The sequence below is a fragment of the Callithrix jacchus genome, chromosome 22 (genome assembly GCF_049354715.1).
Source record: "Callithrix jacchus isolate 240 chromosome 22, calJac240_pri, whole genome shotgun sequence".
In the NCBI taxonomy this organism is placed as follows: Eukaryota; Metazoa; Chordata; class Mammalia; order Primates; family Cebidae; genus Callithrix; species Callithrix jacchus.
The window spans coordinates 13,460,197-13,477,695 of record NC_133523.1 but is presented as its reverse complement, the minus strand read 5'-3'; the positions used below and the strand labels follow the sequence as shown (position 1 = coordinate 13,477,695).

At 48.5% G+C, this 17,499-nt stretch overlaps 1 protein-coding gene across 12 annotated transcripts in view; it reads right to left on the bottom strand.

The window, feature by feature from the left end:
- The window catches only part of ZNF333 (zinc finger protein 333), a 31,588-nt gene that overhangs the window by 9,928 nt on the left and 4,161 nt on the right, over window positions 1–17,499 (bottom strand). For 6 of the 12 annotated variants that reach the window (XM_054250505.2, XM_078360826.1, XM_008987419.5 and 3 more), the window contains 5 exons: window positions 16,895–16,938; window positions 14,130–14,253; window positions 10,455–10,537; window positions 5,975–6,091; window positions 4,319–4,406 (listed from right to left, as the gene is read on the bottom strand). In XM_054250505.2, the coding sequence (XP_054106480.1) occupies window positions 4,319–4,406; window positions 5,975–6,091; window positions 10,455–10,537; window positions 14,130–14,253; window positions 16,895–16,897 (415 nt within the window). In that variant the 5' untranslated portion in view covers window positions 16,898–16,938. Of the gene's footprint in view, window positions 1–4,318; window positions 4,407–5,974; window positions 6,092–8,937; window positions 9,017–9,248; window positions 9,403–10,454; window positions 10,538–14,129; window positions 14,254–16,894; window positions 16,939–17,499 lie in introns of those variants that run through there. The other 6 variants (XM_008987423.5, XM_078360827.1, XM_035284280.3 and 3 more) reach the window with 4 other exon arrangements.

The following is a 17,499-nucleotide window of genomic DNA, read 5'->3' as shown; positions in this document are numbered from 1 at the left end:
CTGGCCTCTATGTGTTTTAAATCATTCCTCCCTTCCCTACTGTGCAGAAAGGAGTTAAGACAGCCAGCCTTGATGGTCTCTTTAGCAAGATGTGTTTGCAAGGCTGACCCTTGGGTAGAGTCTGAGAACCTGGATTTCGAGAAGGTTCCCACTGCCCTAACTGATAGAAGAAACTCTGTCGCCCAGGATGGAGTGCAGCAGCACCATCTCGGCTCACTGCAACCTCTGCTTTCCAGGTTCAAGCGATTCTCCTGCCTCAGCCTCCTGAGTGGCTGGGATTACAGGTGCGCACCACCATGCCCGGCTAATTTTTGTATTTTTAGTAAAGATGGGGTTTTGCCATGTTGGCCAGGCTGGTCTCGAACTCCTGACCTGTGATCTACCCACCTCAGCCTCCCACAGTGCTGGGATTACAGGCGTGAGCCACTGCACCCAGCACCCCTTTGCTGATTCTGCTTCATATCCACTTGTAGTAATACATCATAGTCATGAGTATGACATATCCTATGAGTCGTCCCAGTGGATCATCGAGCCTGGGGTGGTCTTGGGGGAACCCAGCACACCTCCTCCACACTCAGCCCCAAGTCTAGACCAGCACTGTTCTACTCCTGATGGCCTCCATCTACCACTGCTTTCCTCCCTGAGCCCATGCTCCTCCCAGGTGCTGGGGGTGGGGTTCTGATAAAATCACAAGTGTACTGCAGCACTCACCTAAACACGTCACTGGCTCCCTGTGGGCTTAGAACATAAGTCAGGGTTCTTTTCCTGCATACCAAGCCCTGAACTTGGGAGAAGGTCTTGACATGTGCGTGATGGAGTATATGTTGTTTACTGAAAGGTGATGGCAAGGAACACCGAGCCATCCCCAGGCAGAAAACTTCTAGAATAGTAAGCAGTATGTACCAGTCATGCACTAGTTAAACCAGCTCCCAGAACACAGAATATCTGACCTTGTCCCCATTGCTGACTCACAAAGTCTGCTTTCTAGCTTATTTCTATTTTAGTAGTGAACAGGCACTAGCTGCCTATTTAGTCTAGTCTGGTTTCTTCTTTATTCTATGAAGAAACACTGAGCACCTGCTTATTAAAAATAATCACTTGTTCACAAAGAATAAATACATGAGTCGGAGTCTGCTCTGGACTGTCAGCTGGGAAATGCTGTCAGCCCCCTGACGTCCCACTCTGTTTCCCACTTTTACACTCTTTGTTTCTGTTTCTTCTTTCCTTCAGCACCGCCTGGGTTGGGGACTCTATGACCAAGCTGGTCTCGGCACTAAATAATCTGAAACCTACTCCTTCCTCAATCAGCTCACATCACTCTCTCCCCACTTCTTCCTGCTCCCTTCACACCATCTTCCATGAGCCCTGGACACAACAGGTTCTTGCTCCATGGGAAATGTTATCAATGTTGTTCCTGGGCCTGATATCCTCACTCCAAACCTCCCAACAGCCCAACACCTGATCAAACTAAATGTGACCGTGCTTATCATGGTCTAGGTCAGGGCTTGTCCCCCAGGGGACGTTTGGCAATGTCTGGTATTGAGCTGTCATTCCAAAATACCATGTCCTAGGTGACGTAACAGAAATTTGCTGCTAACAGTTCTGGATGCTGGAAGTTTGAGATCAGGATGCCAGCATGCTTGGTTCCTGGTGAGGGCTCTCTTCCTGGCTTGCAGATGGCTGCCTTCCGGCTGTGTCCTTACAGAGGAGAGAGAAAGTTCTGGTGTATCTTCCTCTTCTTGTAAGGGCATGAGTTCTCTTGGTTCAGGGCTTCACCCTTACGACCTAACTTAACCTTTATTACCGCCCTGGAGGCCCCATCTCCAATACAGGCACCTCTGGGGGAGACATTTGGGCTTCAACATGAACTTTGGGGAAAGGGAGCACAATTCGGTCTGTAACATCTGGAGACATTTTAGCTTTTCAAGACTAGGGGATATGTGGCTGTTACAAGCCGAATTGTATTACCCCAAAAATTCATATGTTGAAGCCTTAATCCCTGGTATCTTATCTTGCCCCTGGTAACCATATTTGAACATAGAGTCTTTAGAGGTAATTAAATTAAAATGATGTTGTAGGGTGGGCCCTAGTCCAGTATGATGGGTGTACTTAGGATATGTATTGTTAGTCCATTCTTGAACTGCTATAAAGAACTACCTGAGACTGGGAAATGAATAAAGAAAAGAGGATTAATTGGCTCATGGTTCCACAGGCTGTGCAGGAAGCATGGCTGGGGAGGCCTCAGGAAACTTACAATCATGGCAGAAGGCAAAGGGGACACAGACATGTGCTACATGGCTGGGGAAGGAGCAAGAGAGTGAAGGGGGAGGTGCTACACACTTTCAAACAACCAGATCTCATGAGACCTTACTCACCATCACGAGAACAGCAAGGGAGAAATCCACCACCGAGATCCAGTCACCTCCCACCAGGCCCCTCCTCCAACACTGGAGATTACCAGTTAACATGAGATTTAGGCGGGGACACAAATACAAACCCTATCACAAGAAGAAGACATCTAGACACAGGCATGTACAGAGGGGAGATGCTGTGAAGATAGAGAGAGAAGATGGCCATCCACATGCCAAAGAGGGGCATCAAAAGGAACCAACCATGTCAACACCTTGATCTCGAGCTTCTGGCCTCCAGAACTGTGAGAAAATGCATTTCTGCTGTTTAATCCACCCAGCTGGTGGAACTTTGATATGGCAACCCTAGCAAACACATAGAGGAAAAGTGCTCCTAGCATCTAGTGAGTTGAGACCAGGGATGCGACTCAACATCCCACAATGCATAGGATGCCCCATGACTGACAGTGAATGGGCCCCAGTCTCAGCAGTTTTGCAGCTGAGAAACCCTGGCCTAAGCTTAAATATCTATCCTTTCCCAGAACTCTCCCCAATCCCCTGAGATGAAGTCCTTGTATAACACACTTCCATTGGACTCTGTTCTTCATTTCAAACCCTGACCCCCAAGCCAGACTGTGAGTTCCACAGAGGAAGGGTCAGGGTTTTCTTTGTGACTGTTTCCTCGTCACCATCTCACTACCGGACAACAGTCACACCTGCTTCAAGAAGTAACAAAATAGGCCAGGCGCAGTGGCTCACGCCTGTGGTCCCAGCACTTTGGGAGGCCAAGGTGGGCAGATCACCTGAGGTCAAGAGTTCGAGACCAGCCTGGCCAACGTGGTGAAACCCTGTCTCTACTAAAAATACAAAAATTAGCCAGGCATGGTAGTGCACACCTGTAATCCCAGCTACTTGGGAGGCTGAGGCAGGAGAATGGCTTGAACCCGGGAAACAGAGGTTGCAGTGAGCCAAGATCACACCTCTGCACTCCAGTCCGGGCGACGGACCAAGATCCATCTCAAAAACAAAAAAAAGGAAATAACAAAATAGAGCCCAGCCCAGAAGGAGCCCAGAAGGCTTATCAAAAATATACTGAAGAGCAACACATGACCTAGATCTAAGAATTGTTTCCTGTCAAGAAGATAACACAGATTCCAAACACAAGAGTGGATGGCATTTTTAAGAAACAAAGTTTATTATTCTTACTAAAAGGCAAACTGGAAAAAAACAAATCCTTTATCATTAAAGCTAAAATGTTATTTGTCTTCTAGAATTAATTTCTTCCCCACTTCTCAAGAGAAGTGGCTTTGAACCTCTTTTTTTTAGAGACAGGGACTCACTCTGTCACCCAAGCTGGAAAGCGCAATAAAGCAATTGTAGTTCACATCAGCCTGGCCCTCCTGGACTCCAGCGATCCTCCTGCTTCAGCCGCTCAAGTAGCTGGGACTTGAGAGGTACCACCCGCGGCTTGCTTATTTATTTATTTATTTATTTAGTAGAACTAGGGGTCTTACTAAGTTACCCAGGCTGGTCTCAAACTCCAGGCCTCAAGCAATCCTCCTGCCCAGGCTTTGCAAAGCACTGGGATTAAAGGTATGAGCCACTGCAACCAGCCTGGTCCTCATTTCTAAAAGCACAGTTCAAACACAGGCCATTTCTAGTAGATTCAATCATAATTTTCAAAATCGACATTATCGTGTCGTCGATAATTTTCTGTTGCCCAAAGAGACATCTGGCCTTTGCTGCGGATGGGTGAGCCCTCTCTTTCTCAACAGAAAGATCTGTCACTGGAAGTGTCCTCCCCCTTAAACACACAAATAAGAAGAGAGGCTTTCTGTATCCTCTCCCTATGGTGTCACAGCAGTGCCTGCAGTCAGACAAAATGCAGACAGGATGGGCTACAAGTTCCTGAACAGAACCCAAGGACGGCAGGGCCCTCTGGCCATGTGTTCCACATGGCACTCACTCACCAGAATTCCCAGCCACCCACGGGTCAGGGTGGCCCAACGTGGGCACTGGCATCACCGTCCTTTGAATCTGCACAGCGGCCTTCGGTCCCTGGACGGAGTAACAGAGGTCACAGATTAGAGACATGAGACTGAGGGGGTCCACTCACACCTGCTCACCCCACATCAATCTGCACGATTGATCCTGCTTTGGGGAACATATTAATAAAAGAAGAGATAGGCCCATTCACCTTGTTGGGTTTTACCCAATCCTTAAGTACAGCTAACCACTGTGATCCAAAATGGCCTGGAGAGAGGCTAGGGGAGATGGCACACTCCAAGGAGCCTCCAGAAGTCAGGGAAAAGCTGGGAAAAAGTGGGGAGTGGATGACCAGGAGTTTGAGGGATAGAGGGGAAATGGAGCTTGGCAGTGGACCCGTGTGATGAGGGACAGGCAGTGAATTTCTCTGGGAGGAATATCAATCCTTGGAGTAGGATTTGTACTCTTCTCTGCTGGCAGCTGCTCACTCAGGAAAGGTGCCTGACCTGACCTGCAGTTCTAAGGGACCCCTCTGTCCTCTGTGTCCAGGGTGGGGCCCAGGTGCCTGTCAGGAGCAAACCTGGAGTCCAGGAGAACTAATAGTGGCTCTGGGCAGGGTGGCAGCAGCAGGGATGGGAGGGGCAGCTAGAGGTGGTTTACATTTTGGAGATAATGCTAGCAGGACTTGGTGGCGGATGGGAGGTGGGAGGTACACGCAGCAGGTCCCTCAGGCAAGGGACTAATGGGAGGTGGGAGGTACACGCAGCAGGTCCCTCAGGCAAGGGACTAGGGCAGGGGCAAGTGGGAAGAGGCCTTTTCTCCTAGGGCAGGACTCAGGATGTGCCTTACAGCAGCAGTCCCCAACCTTTTTGGCACCAGGGACCAGTTTCATGGAAGACAATTTTTCCACAAACCAGGGTAGGGGGTTGGTTTTGGCATGAAACTGTTCCACCTCAGATCATCAGGCATTAGTTAGATTCTTATACGGAGCATGCAGCCTAATCCCTCACGTGCGCAGTTCACAACAGGGTTCGGTGCTGCTGCTGATCTGACAGGGGGCGGAGCTCAGACACAGATGCTCACCTGCCGCTCGCCTCCTGCTCTGCAGCCTGGGTCCTAACAGGCGAGGGGCTGGTACTGGTCCACAGCCTGGGGTTGGGGACCAGTGCCTTACAGCATCCCTCTCCCATTCTCTCTCTGCCTTGGTGAGGACACACAGGGCCCTGAGCCAAGAGGTCCTCACTTCCCTCAGCCTGGGTGCTCCCTTGCCCAGCCCTCATGTCATAGGACTTGCCAGTTCCTGTCAGTTTCAAGGTCACAGAAGCAGTAGAGCTGGGGTAGAAGGACATGAAAGAAAAAGGCTGGACCAGGAAAGGCAGGGCTCACAGTCCAGCAGCCAGACCCTACCCCAGGACCTACCCTGGAGCCCGCCATCTCCCTGGGGACAAGTACATTCAACACAGAAACAGACTCTAACACCCCAAGCCCAGAGCCTGGGTCTCTTACAGATTTTCAAGTCCCAAATGTGGGCCCAGACACCTACCACCTCTCCCTCCCCTCCTCCAATTTATAGACACCCCACACCCCAGGCTTTCCTGACTGCACCTGGTGCCATCACAGTTGAATTCTCCTGGGCTTACCATGCATCCTGGAAACCAAGGTGGCTCCTGGAGAGCTGGCCAGTCCTCTTGAGTCGATGGTGTCTCCCTCTCTTCCATGGACGGCACCAGCTGCATCCTCAGGAACAGCCCTGGCCCCTGGGAAAAGACAGGAGGGTGCTGAGCAGGACAGAGGTGGTACCATAGCTGTTCTAGGCCTGAGAGACCTTTGGTTTGGGGCTTAGGGCTTCCAGAAGTAAAGAAAAATGAGGCCAGGTGCAGTGGTTCATGCCTGTAATCCCAGCACTTTGGGAGGCTGAGGTGGGAGAAATGCTTGAGGCCAGGAGTTCCAAACCACCTTGGCCAACACAGAAAAACCCCATTGATATGGTTTGGCTGTGTCCCCAACAAAATCTCATCTTGAAGTCCCACATGTTGTGGGAGGGACCCAGTGGGAGGTAACTGAATCATGGGGGCAGGTCTTTCCCATGATTGTTCTTGTGATAATGAATAAGTCTCACGAGATCCAAAGGTTATTATGGGGATGGGGAGAGTTTTCCTGCATTAGGTCTCTTTGCCTGTTACCACCCGTGTAAGATGTAACTGACTCCTCCTTGCCTTCCACCATGATTGTGAGGCTACCCTGGCCACATGGAACTGTAAGTCCAATTAAACCTCTCTCTCTTTTGTAAATTGCCCAGTCTCAGGTATGTCTTTATCAGCAACATGAAATCAGACTAATACACCCATCTCTACTAAAATTGCAAATGTCAGCCAAGTGTGATGGTATATGCCTATAGTCCCAGTTGCTCGGGAGGCTGAAGCACAAGAATCACTTGAACCTGGGAGGCAGAAGTTGCAGTGAACTAAGATCACACCACAGCACTCCAGCCCAGGCAACAGAGCAAGACTGTGCCTAAAAAAAAAAAGCCAAGGTACACAGGTCTGGCATCTGGTGATCTCAGACCTAGTAACTATCCCCAGCCTACTGCAGGCACCAGCTGCCACCAAGGGTCTGGAGGATTGAACACACTGCAGATACAGAGACAGACCTGAGGTTAGGACAGAGCCCCTGGAGACGCTATGAGACATGAAGGTGTGGTACAGAGGGGTGGCCATGTGAAGAGGCAGCAGGAGGATGGCCACCTGCCAGCCAAAGAGAGAAGCCTCAGGAGAACCCAACCCTGCCGACACCTTGATCTTGGGCTTCCAGCCTCCAGAAGGGTGAGAAAATTAATTTCTGCTGTTTAAGTCACCCAAAAACACAAAAAAGAAAGGTTGAGAGATCTTGGTCCTGAAGAGGAATGCTGTCCTTGTCCACAGGGCATCCATCAGTCACAGGGCCAAGCTGCCTGCCAACTTTGCCTCTACCTCCCCTGGGACCCAGAGCCCACAGGCTGTACCAGCTCCTTACCTCACTCTCACCCAGCCAATATTTCCCCTGCCCTCAATCAGCTAGGGACAGCACCTATCCCCCAAGGTCCACTGGAATTATTCAAACTCACAGTTTACCCTGCCCAGCCTCACCTTTCCTGTGGAAACCCCAAGAAAAGCTCTGGCCTAGGCTATCCCCTTTCTGCCTCCAGGCTGACCCTGTGCTTCCTTGTGTGGCCCTGTGTGGTGTGGTGTGCCCTGGCCTCCCGAGAAATACAAGTAATAAAAATTTTCCAATGACGTTGGCCTCTCTGTGTCATAAATCAAAATCCCATAGGTATGTTTTGAGACAAGTGTCAGCATCAGAATGATTTTGACACAGATCATTCTACTTAAGAAACTGTTTTTAGGTGTTCCGCCTATTTGTCCAACAAATACATACTAGGCTGATATGGTTTGGCTGTGTCCCCACCCAAATCTCATCTTGAATCCTAGTTCCCATAATCCCCACATGTTGTGGGAGGGACCAGTGGGAGGTAACTGAATCATGGGGCAGTTTCCCCCAGGCTGCTGTTCTCATGATAGTGAGTGAGTTCTCACGAGATCTGATGATTTTATAAGGGCTTTTCCCCCTTTTGTTTATAATTCTCCTTGCTGCCACCATGTGAGACGTGTTTGCATCCCTGCCGCCATGTTGTTAGTTTCCCGAGGCTTCCCCAGTCATGCTGAACTGTGAGCCAATTAAACCCCCATCCTTTAGAGATGACCCAGTCTTGGCTATCTCTTTATTAGCAGGGTGAAACAGACTAAGACATGGGCAGTGCTAGTGCAGGCTTTGGGGACACAGCAGAGGATGAAAGCAGCAACACTGCAACCTCAAAGAGATGAGCATCTGCAGAAGAGGCAGCTGTGGGGTGGCCCTGGGACAGAAGAAGGGCTGAGCCTGGAGAGGCTGTTCCTCAGCCTCCCTTGGGGTTTTTTCATTTATTTTTCTTTTTTTGAGCTACAATCCCACTCTATCACCAAGGCCAGAGAGCAGTGGTGTGAACACAAGGCTCACTGCAGCCTTGCATTCCTGGGCTCAAGGAATTTTCTCATCTCAGCCTCCCAAGTAGCTGGGACTATAGGTGCACACCACCACACCTGGCTATAGTTAATTTTTGTATGTTCTGTAGAGGCGGCTTCTTGCTAGGTTGCCCAGGCTGGTTTCAAACTCCTGGGCTCCCATGGTCCTCCCACCTCGGCCTCTTGAGTTGCTGGGATTCCAGGGGTGAGCCCCTGCACCTGACTTCCTGGGGGCTCTTCTGAGAGCAGTTTCCTACCCTCTCTTCACTGGTCCCTCTGCTGGACCAGCTGATCAAAGAGAGGGAGGCCATGGGGACTCAATCTGTCCCTGGCCATCAGCACTTTTCCCTATGTGACAGGGAGGCCTCAGAGCCACTGTACAGGGCCTCAATGATTGTGGTAAGGCTCAGTGGTGCCTGGCATGGCCTGGAAGGACTACCTGAAGGGTCTGAAGGGTCAGCACCATCAACCCAGCGGCAGGTTGTATGATCATCAGGCAGTAGAACCTGGCAGCTGAGACTGTGGTCCCTGCGGTTAGGTCTGTCAACTCCTCGCTCCAAACCCACCTCTATTACTCAAGGGCTGGATGTCTTCAGGGATGAACTTGCTCAGCTTCCCTACATGTTCCATAGGTGGACCCCCTCTGCCCACTCAGAATAGTCTGTGACTGCCTATTTCCTGGGGCTCTGATGTAACAAAAGCCCCATGCCTGCCACTCAGCACCCATTACAAGGGGCTTGCTGGGCTGGTTGTGGAGTTCTGTGGAAGGTGCTGGAGCCCTGTGCTGAAAGGAGAGAGCCCACAGAAACGAAGAGGGCACCTGGCCCTCATGGCTCATTCTCCCCACCTCTCCAGATCCTCCAGAAACTGTTCCTACCTCCTTTCAACTCATCAGGTGCCTTTTCTCCAGGTGAAGCTTGCTCCTGACAAAAGGTGAATGATGGCTGGGCCCACTGGCTCACACCTGTGGTCCCAGCTACTTGGGAGACTGAGGTGAGAGGATCACATGAGGCCAGAAGTTCCAGATCATCCTGAGCAACATAGCAAGACCCCAATGTCAGAAAGACAAAAGGAAAAGAAAGGGAGAAAGAAAAGAAAAGAGGGGAGGAGAGGGGAGGGGAGGGGAGGGGAGGGGAGGGGAGGAGAGGAAAAAAACAGAGAGAGAAAGAAAGAAAGAGAGAGAGGAAGGAAGGAAGAGAGAAAAAAGTATCTGAGCATGGTAACTCTAGTGGCTCAGGCCTGTGGTCCAAGCGACTTGGGAGGCTGGAGAAGGAGGATCACTTGAGCCCAGGAGTTTGAGGCTGCAGTGAGCCATGAACATGACACTGCACTCCAGCCTGTGTGGCAGACAGAGACCCTGTCTTTTACAAAACAAAAAAAGAGGTGAGTGATGGTGGAAAGCTCGCCAATATCTGTGCCAGTGCCCAGGGGTCCTCCCCACCAGGAACACAGTCTCAGCATTTTCAAGCCAGGCCTTGTTTAGACAGCTGGAGTTCTTCCAGTTGAGTGTGTTGCCAGCTCTCCTACAGGACTCCGTCTTATTCAAAATGGGGCTTCTCTAGCAGGAGGTGATTTTCTGACAGTTGCTGAAGAGGAAGTCATATTTCACACACTCAATGTCTGACTCACATTTACTAAAATGTTTCCTTCAGGAAACCCAGGGAAAAAGGGTTCTAGAGGCAGGTGGATCATTTAAGGCCAGGAGTTTGAGACCAGCCTGGCCAACACAGTGAAAACCTGTCTCTACCAAAAAATACAAAAATTAGTGAGGCCTGGTGGTGCACATCTGCAGTCCCAGGTACTCAAGAGGCTGAAGCACGAGAATCACTTGAACCCAGGGGGCAGAGGCTACAATAAGCCGTGATCATGCCACTGCACTCTGACCTGGGTGACACAGCAAGACTGTCTCAAAAAAAAAGAAAAGAAAAATCTTGAAGTCACAGGCACTCCCCTCAGACACTGTCTCCTTTCCCAGAGACAGCCATGCTGCTAATATCTCCCTGGCACTGGTCCTGTATTTCCACCTCACGTGTCCCGCAACTTCTCCTGTGCTAGGAGCCAGGGAAAACCCTGGACATCTTACCATTTGCATGTCCCTGGAGGATGCTTCTTCCAAAATATCCCGCATAGAAGGCAACTCTTTGGGTTTAAGTTGAGATTCCCAGGCTGAAATGAATAAAGGGAAAAATGAGATATCAGAAAGAAATAGTGACATTAAATTGAAAATACACATTCACACATGTGAATATGTATCCACACTATATACACATAGGCTTTTTCTTTTAGTACTGAATGTAAATATTCAAGTTTTAATATTGAATACATATATCTCCAAGCTGAGATTTCCAATCCTAAGTGAATTCTTTTCAAAAAGAAACAGCGGCATAAAACTGAAAATATATATTCAGGTATGTGTGTACACACAGGTATTTTCCTTTCATTTTACTTTTGAGACAGGGTCTCACTCTGTCACCCATGCTGGGATGCAGTGGTGAGATCTTCGCTGACTGCAACCTCCACCTCCCAAGTTCAATCAATTCTTGTGCCTCAGCCTCCCGAGTAGCTGGGATTACAGGTGCATACCACCACGCCCAGCTAATTTTTGTATTTTTAACAGAAACAGGTTTCACCATGTTAGCCAGGCTGGTCTTGAACTCGTGACCTGAGGTGATCCACCCACCTTGCCTCCCAAAGTGGTAAGACTGCAGGTGTGAGCCACCTCTCCCAGTCCGGCTTTTCCTTTTAATATTGACCCTAGACTTGGGAAGATCCTGAAAGGGAAGACAGCATCTGTGTATGGGGCTATGGGTAGACTGAGGGGGAAATGAGAGGTAATTTCCTAGCTAAGAATTCTATAAGAACCGATTTTATTTTCAGAAAACAGATGTTATTAGAAAAAAGAGTAAGAAAGAACTACACGAAGAACATACAAAGAAAGGTTACATTTAAAGAAGAGATTATAGTTAAAGAAAGGTTATATTTTTAAAAGATTACACTTAAAGGTTGCATTTAAAGAAAGGCTACATTTAAAGAAGAAGTGGATGACAGTATGGGTGAGAAAGTAGAGAATCAGAACCCTCATTGCCACTGGTGGAAACATAAAATGGTGCACCTGTTTTGGAAAGTGGTATAATTCCTCAAGAAGTTAAGCATAGTGTTACCATAAGACTCAGCAATTCCACTCTTCAGTGTACACCTAAGAGAATTTAAAACATGTCTACATAAATCTTGTACACAAGGCCAGGCACAGTGGTGCATGCCTGTAATCCTACCACTCTGGGAGGCCAAGGTGGGAGGATCACCTGAGACCAGGAGTTCAAGACCAGCCTGGGAAACACAAGAAGAACGGTCTCTATAAAAATAATTAAAAATGAGCCAGACATGATGGCATGCACCTGTGGTCCCAGCTACTCAAGAGGCTGAGGTGGGAGGATCACTTGAGCCCAAGAGGCTGAGGCTTCAGTGAGCTATGATCGCACCACTGCACTCCAGCCTGGGCGACAGGACAAGACCCTATCTCCAAAAAACAAAAAGGATTATTGTGCACAAATGTCCCCAGCAACATTATTCATAATAGCTAAAAAGTAGAAACAATCCGACTATAAACTGAATGAATAATCAAAATGTAGCTTATCCATCCAATATGTATCATTCAGCCTTAAGAAGGAATGAAGTTCTGATTCATGCTACAACATGGATGGATCTGGAAAGCATGATGCTAAGTGAAAGACAGATAGTTTAAGTGCATCCTCCAAAGTTCACGGATTGGAAGCAATTCCCCATACAAGAGTATTGAGAGCTGGGACCTTTAAAAGGTGATGAGGTCACCGAGGCAGACAGATTAAAAGGCCAGGAGACCGAGACCATCTTGGCCAACATGGTAAAACCCCCTCTCTACTAAAATACAAAAGAATGAGTGGGGCGTGGTGGTGTGTACCTGTAGTCCCAGCTACTCAGAAGGGTGAGGCTGGAGAATCACTTGAACCTAGGAGGCAGAGACTGCAGTGAGCTTAGATCACACCCTTGTACTCCAGTCTAGGGGCAATGTGAGACTCCATCTCAAAAAAAAAAAAAAGTGATGAGGTCATGAGGGATCCACCCTCATGGATGGATTCATGTGGTTACTTCAGAAGGAGGTGAGTTATCTCAAGAGTGGCCTTACTGTAAAAACAAGCCTGACCCTCTCTTGTTCTCTTGCAACGTGATGTCTTCCACCATGTTACGACACGGCAAGAAGGCCCTAACCAGACACAGCCCCTCAACCTTAGACTTCCCAGTCCCCAGAACCAGGAGTCAAATAAACTTCCATTGTTTATCAATTACCCAGTCTGTAACTTACTTGCAACACAAAACAATTATACCAAAGGCTACTTATGATATGATTTCCACTACACAAATGTCTATATAGGACAAACCATAAAGACAGAAAGCAGATGAGAGGCTGATAGGGGCTGAGGAAGGGAGGAATGAGAGTAGCTACTCATGGGGACAGGGGTTCTATTTGAGGTGATTAAAATGTTCTGGAATTAGGTAGTGGTGATGGTTACACACGGTTGTGAACCACTGAACTGCACACTTTAAAGGGGTGAATTTCATGATGTGTGACTTATAGCTCTAATTTTTTGGTTGTTGCTTTGTTTTTTTCTGGAGGCAAATTCTCTGTCCCTCAGGATGGACTGCAATAGTGCAATCTTGGCTCACTGCAATCTCCACCTCCCAGGTTCAAGCAATTCTCATGCTTTAGCCCCCCAAGTAGCTGGGATTACAGGTGCACCCTACCATGCCTGGCTAACTTTTGTATTTTTAGTAGAGACAGGATTTAACCATGTCGGCCAGACTGGTCTCAAACTCCCGACAGGTGATCTGACAGCCTCAGCCTCCCAAAGTGCTGGGATTACATGCATGAGCCACCAGGCCCAGCCCTCTAATTTTTTTTTTAAGAGGAACTAGAACAAATCTTTTTCTGAGACCAAAGGAAAGCAGGAGAGGAGGGCTAGAAAGTGAAAACAGAAGAGAAGCTAACGGAACTTGAGAAACCTCACTCCAAGGCCAGGTGCCGTGGCTCACACCTGTAATCCCAGCACTTTGAGAGGTCAAGGCAGATGGATCACCTGAGGTCAGGAGTTTGAGACCAGCCTGGCCAACATGGAGAAACCCCGTCTCTACTAAAAATACAAAATTAGCCAGGCGTGCTGGCACATGCCTGTAATCCCAACTACTCCGGAGGCTGAGGCAGGAGAATCACTTAAACCCAGGAGCCAGAGGTTGCAGTGAGCCGAGATCGCATCATTGTACTCCAGCCTAGGTGACAAGAGTGGAGTTTCTGCACATGAAGAAAGACACAGGTGCTGAGGGAGGAAGAATTTACAGGGGAAAACAAACTCTTGTTATTCAACTCCAACTCTCCTTCAGCTTCAACGTGGGCTTTAGATTCCCTAGACTGAGCAAGTGTGATGGGGAGCAGAGGGATCTTGCCCAACAGCTAACAAACTCGGGACCCAACCCACAAACACCCTCCCCTCTGCTCCAAGTGGCTGAGAAAGGCCCTGTTTGGGTCTCCTTGAACTTGGCCCCAGGCTTCCGAGGTGAGAGAGCCTCAGCCCCTTGGAGCAGAGGGAGAAAAAGAAGTGAGTGCAATGGATGAAGCTTTGTCATCCTGTGACAAAGCCTAAGCCACAACCATCTTGTTCACATGGCAGGCAATAAAGAAGCACTTAGTGCCTGCGTACAGGAAGGAGCCACGTGAAGCCAGCCTTACCCCTGGAGGCCAGGCTCCTGCACTTGTCCAGCATCCCATATCTGCACAGGTTCCTCCGCACACTGTCCAGCAACATCCACTCCTGGATGAACTCCACGGCCACATCCCCAAAGGTGACTGATTCCTAAAACAGCACACATATTCCGGCTGAGCAAAGACTACCCCCACCACTGAGCAGAGCAACTGGTTATCACTGGGGAAGAGAGGTTGTTCAGACATGGCAGGTACAGAAAATCCAGCCCACCACCTCTTTTTGTAAATAATGTTTTCTTGGTGATAGTCACGTCCATTTATTTACAATGTACCTATGGCTGTGGCTGTTTTTAGGCCACAATGGACCACAATGGCAGAACTGAGTAGTTGTGACACAGATCACATGGGCCACCAAGCTGAAATGTTTATGTTCTTTTAACACTTGGACAAATCCTAAAGTATACGTTTTGTCTCTCTTTGTAACTCCACTGACCTGTGATGGCAGGGCCTGTCCTTCTTGGCTTAGAGAGTTTTTCCTAAACTCCTTATCACAAATTGGCACAACATCACAAATTTGGGCTTGACTGCTTAATTTCTGTGAAGTTCCTGGATCCCCCAAGACTTACGTCCTTAATAATCTTTTATACCTGTGAAAGTAGGACTTCTATTGCATCTGATAACTTTTTTTTTTAAGACAGAGTCTTGCTCTGTCACCCAGGCTGGAGTGCGGTGGTGTGATCTCAGCTCACTGCAACCTTCGCTTCTTGGGTTCAAGCAATTCTCCTGCCTCAGCCTCCCAGGTAGCTGGGACTGCAGGTGCCTGCTGCCACAACCGGCTAATTTTTTGTATTTTTAGTAGAGACAGGGTTTCACCATGTTGGCCAGGCTCGTCTTGAACTCCTGGCCTCAAGTGATCTGCCCTCCTTGGCTTCCCAAAGTGCTGGGATTACAGGCATGAGCCACCACAATCTTTACGGCCTTTTAATTGCAGAATTCCTTAGAGCAGCACTGTCCAACAGACAGCACTCTGTGATGATGGGAACATTCCATGCCTGTGCTTTCCAGAAAGGGGTTACCAGCACGTGTAAAATGTTGAAAAATATGGCTGGGTGTGGGTAACCCCCCATAAAGGCACCAAGGAATGAGAGCTAAGCAGAACCCAGGCACAGTTAGGGCCTGAGGAATATCTCAATTTATAGTGTTACTACTCAGCTATTTCCTTTTATATAATCCTTTACATGATCATATATTAGTTTATAGAAATAGGGCTTGAAGTATCCCTTTATATAATCCTCTATATATAACCATATAATAGTTAATAGTATGAATGCCTAAAGAATATCTCCCTACATATATACCTATAATTATATCTTAGTTCATAATCGGAGGAATGCCTAGAGTGGACACAGTACAGAGCATGAATTAAGGAATAAGCAGCTTATAATCAGAGGAATGTCTAGAGCAGACACAGTGCAGAGGATGATTTAAGGGAAAACAGTTCAAGAATCCATGGCCCAGGAGGCAGCGTTCAGTATCGTAAAGATACCCGCTGCATGGCAGGCTTGGGGTGAGAGTCATTCTTCCTGATACAGGAGTGGTAGGACCTTGCTCCAGTTCTTGTGGAAGGCTGCCCTCAGACTGGCAATCCACCTTGGTGACTGTCAACTTTATCAGCTCTTGCTACTGTGCTGCTTGAAAAGCATCTTCCCATAGAACCCACTGGAAGCGGTAACCCTGACAGCTCTGTCACTGCTATGTGACTTAAAGCATCCTCCTATAAATCTTCTTAGAAGTAGTTTGCCCATAGATAGAAGTACTGCACACTGTACCCTCTTCACTGCGCACGGCCCACCTTCAAGCCTTGGTGACCTAATGGGGGTGGACCCCTTACTGCACACGGCCCTTGCATTCATGGGAACTGGCCCCTTGCTGTGCATTGTGCACCTCCTGGCCTAGGTGACCTAATGGGGGTGGACCCCATGTTTTATTGCTCACCACCCTATCACTATCCTTAAAGATGATTTCACTCACTGCCCTGCCCCCTAACCTATACACAATAAATACTCAGGCTTCTGGACATTCGGGGCCTCGCCTGACTCTGCTTACAGGTGGCGTGGCCCCCCGAGCCCAGCTGTGTTTTTCTTGTACTTCTATGTCCTGTCTCTTTATTTCTCAGATCCTGCACCTCAGCACAGCATAAGGCTCACCCCACAACCCTGTGGGGCCCTCAGCCCTACAGCTGGGCAACTGAGAAATTGAGCACTTTAATTTTTTAATTTTCTTTTTTTTTTTTTTTTTTTTTTTTAGAGACAGGGTTTTACTCTGTAGCCCAGGCTGCAGTACAAGGTCACAATCCTAGCTCAATACAGCCTCAATCTCCTGGGCTCAAGCTATCATCCCACCTCAGCCTCCCAAGGAGCTGCGATTCCAGGCACACACAACCATGCCCAGCTAAATGTATTGAATCTTAATTAATTCAAGATTAATTTATATTTACATGGCCACGTGTGTTTTCAACAGATCTCACCAGGGAGACTGACTCTGGAGAGCTCTGCTCAGAGCCCCAGGGTCTGCTGTGGAACTCTTCTTCCATGCTGGTAACCCTCTGGAGGTCACACACAGAAGGACATCCCTAGGTTCCCTAGGGCAGGGATGAGGATATGCCTCATGCCACCCCGCCCCTTTCTTCCTCAGTTGGGGAGGGAAGTGGGAAAAGAGGAGACAGGGCTCAGAGGACACAGTTACCCTACTTATCCACCCCTTCAGCCATCGGAGCCCCCCAGCTTCCTCACCATGGCACTGGAGCCAGGGTTTGAGGTCTCAGTAGGTGTCCTCCCTGCAACAGAAGAGATATTGAGGTCAAAGAAAGGGTGAGGACAGAAGCAGAGCATTTTGGGGGATCTCCAGCAGAGTGGCCACACTAAAAACCCTTACAGGACATTTATCTCCATAAGCAACATGTTGGGCCTTGAACCACCTTTGAAACAACAGCCCCTGGTGACTTCTACTGGCTCTTCCCACGTCATCAAAGGATCATTTTTCCTCCTAGCTTCCCTCAAAATACCTCTAAGATCCTCCACTTTTCTTCCACTGCCCGTAGGAAGATGTAATTTGATATTTCTTTTTTTTTTTTCTTTTTTTTGAGACAGAGTTCTGCTCTTGTTGCCCAGGCTGGAGTGCAATGGAACGATCTTGGCTCACTGCAACCTCCGCTTCCCCAGTTCAAGCGATTCTCCCAAGTATCTGGCCACCACGCCCAGCTAACTTTTGTATTTTTAGTAGAGACGAGGTTTCGCCATGTTGGCCAGTCTGGTCTCGAACTCCCAATCTCAGGTGATCTACCTGCCTCGGCCTTCCAGTATGCTAGGATTACAGTTAGCCACTATGTCTGGCCTGA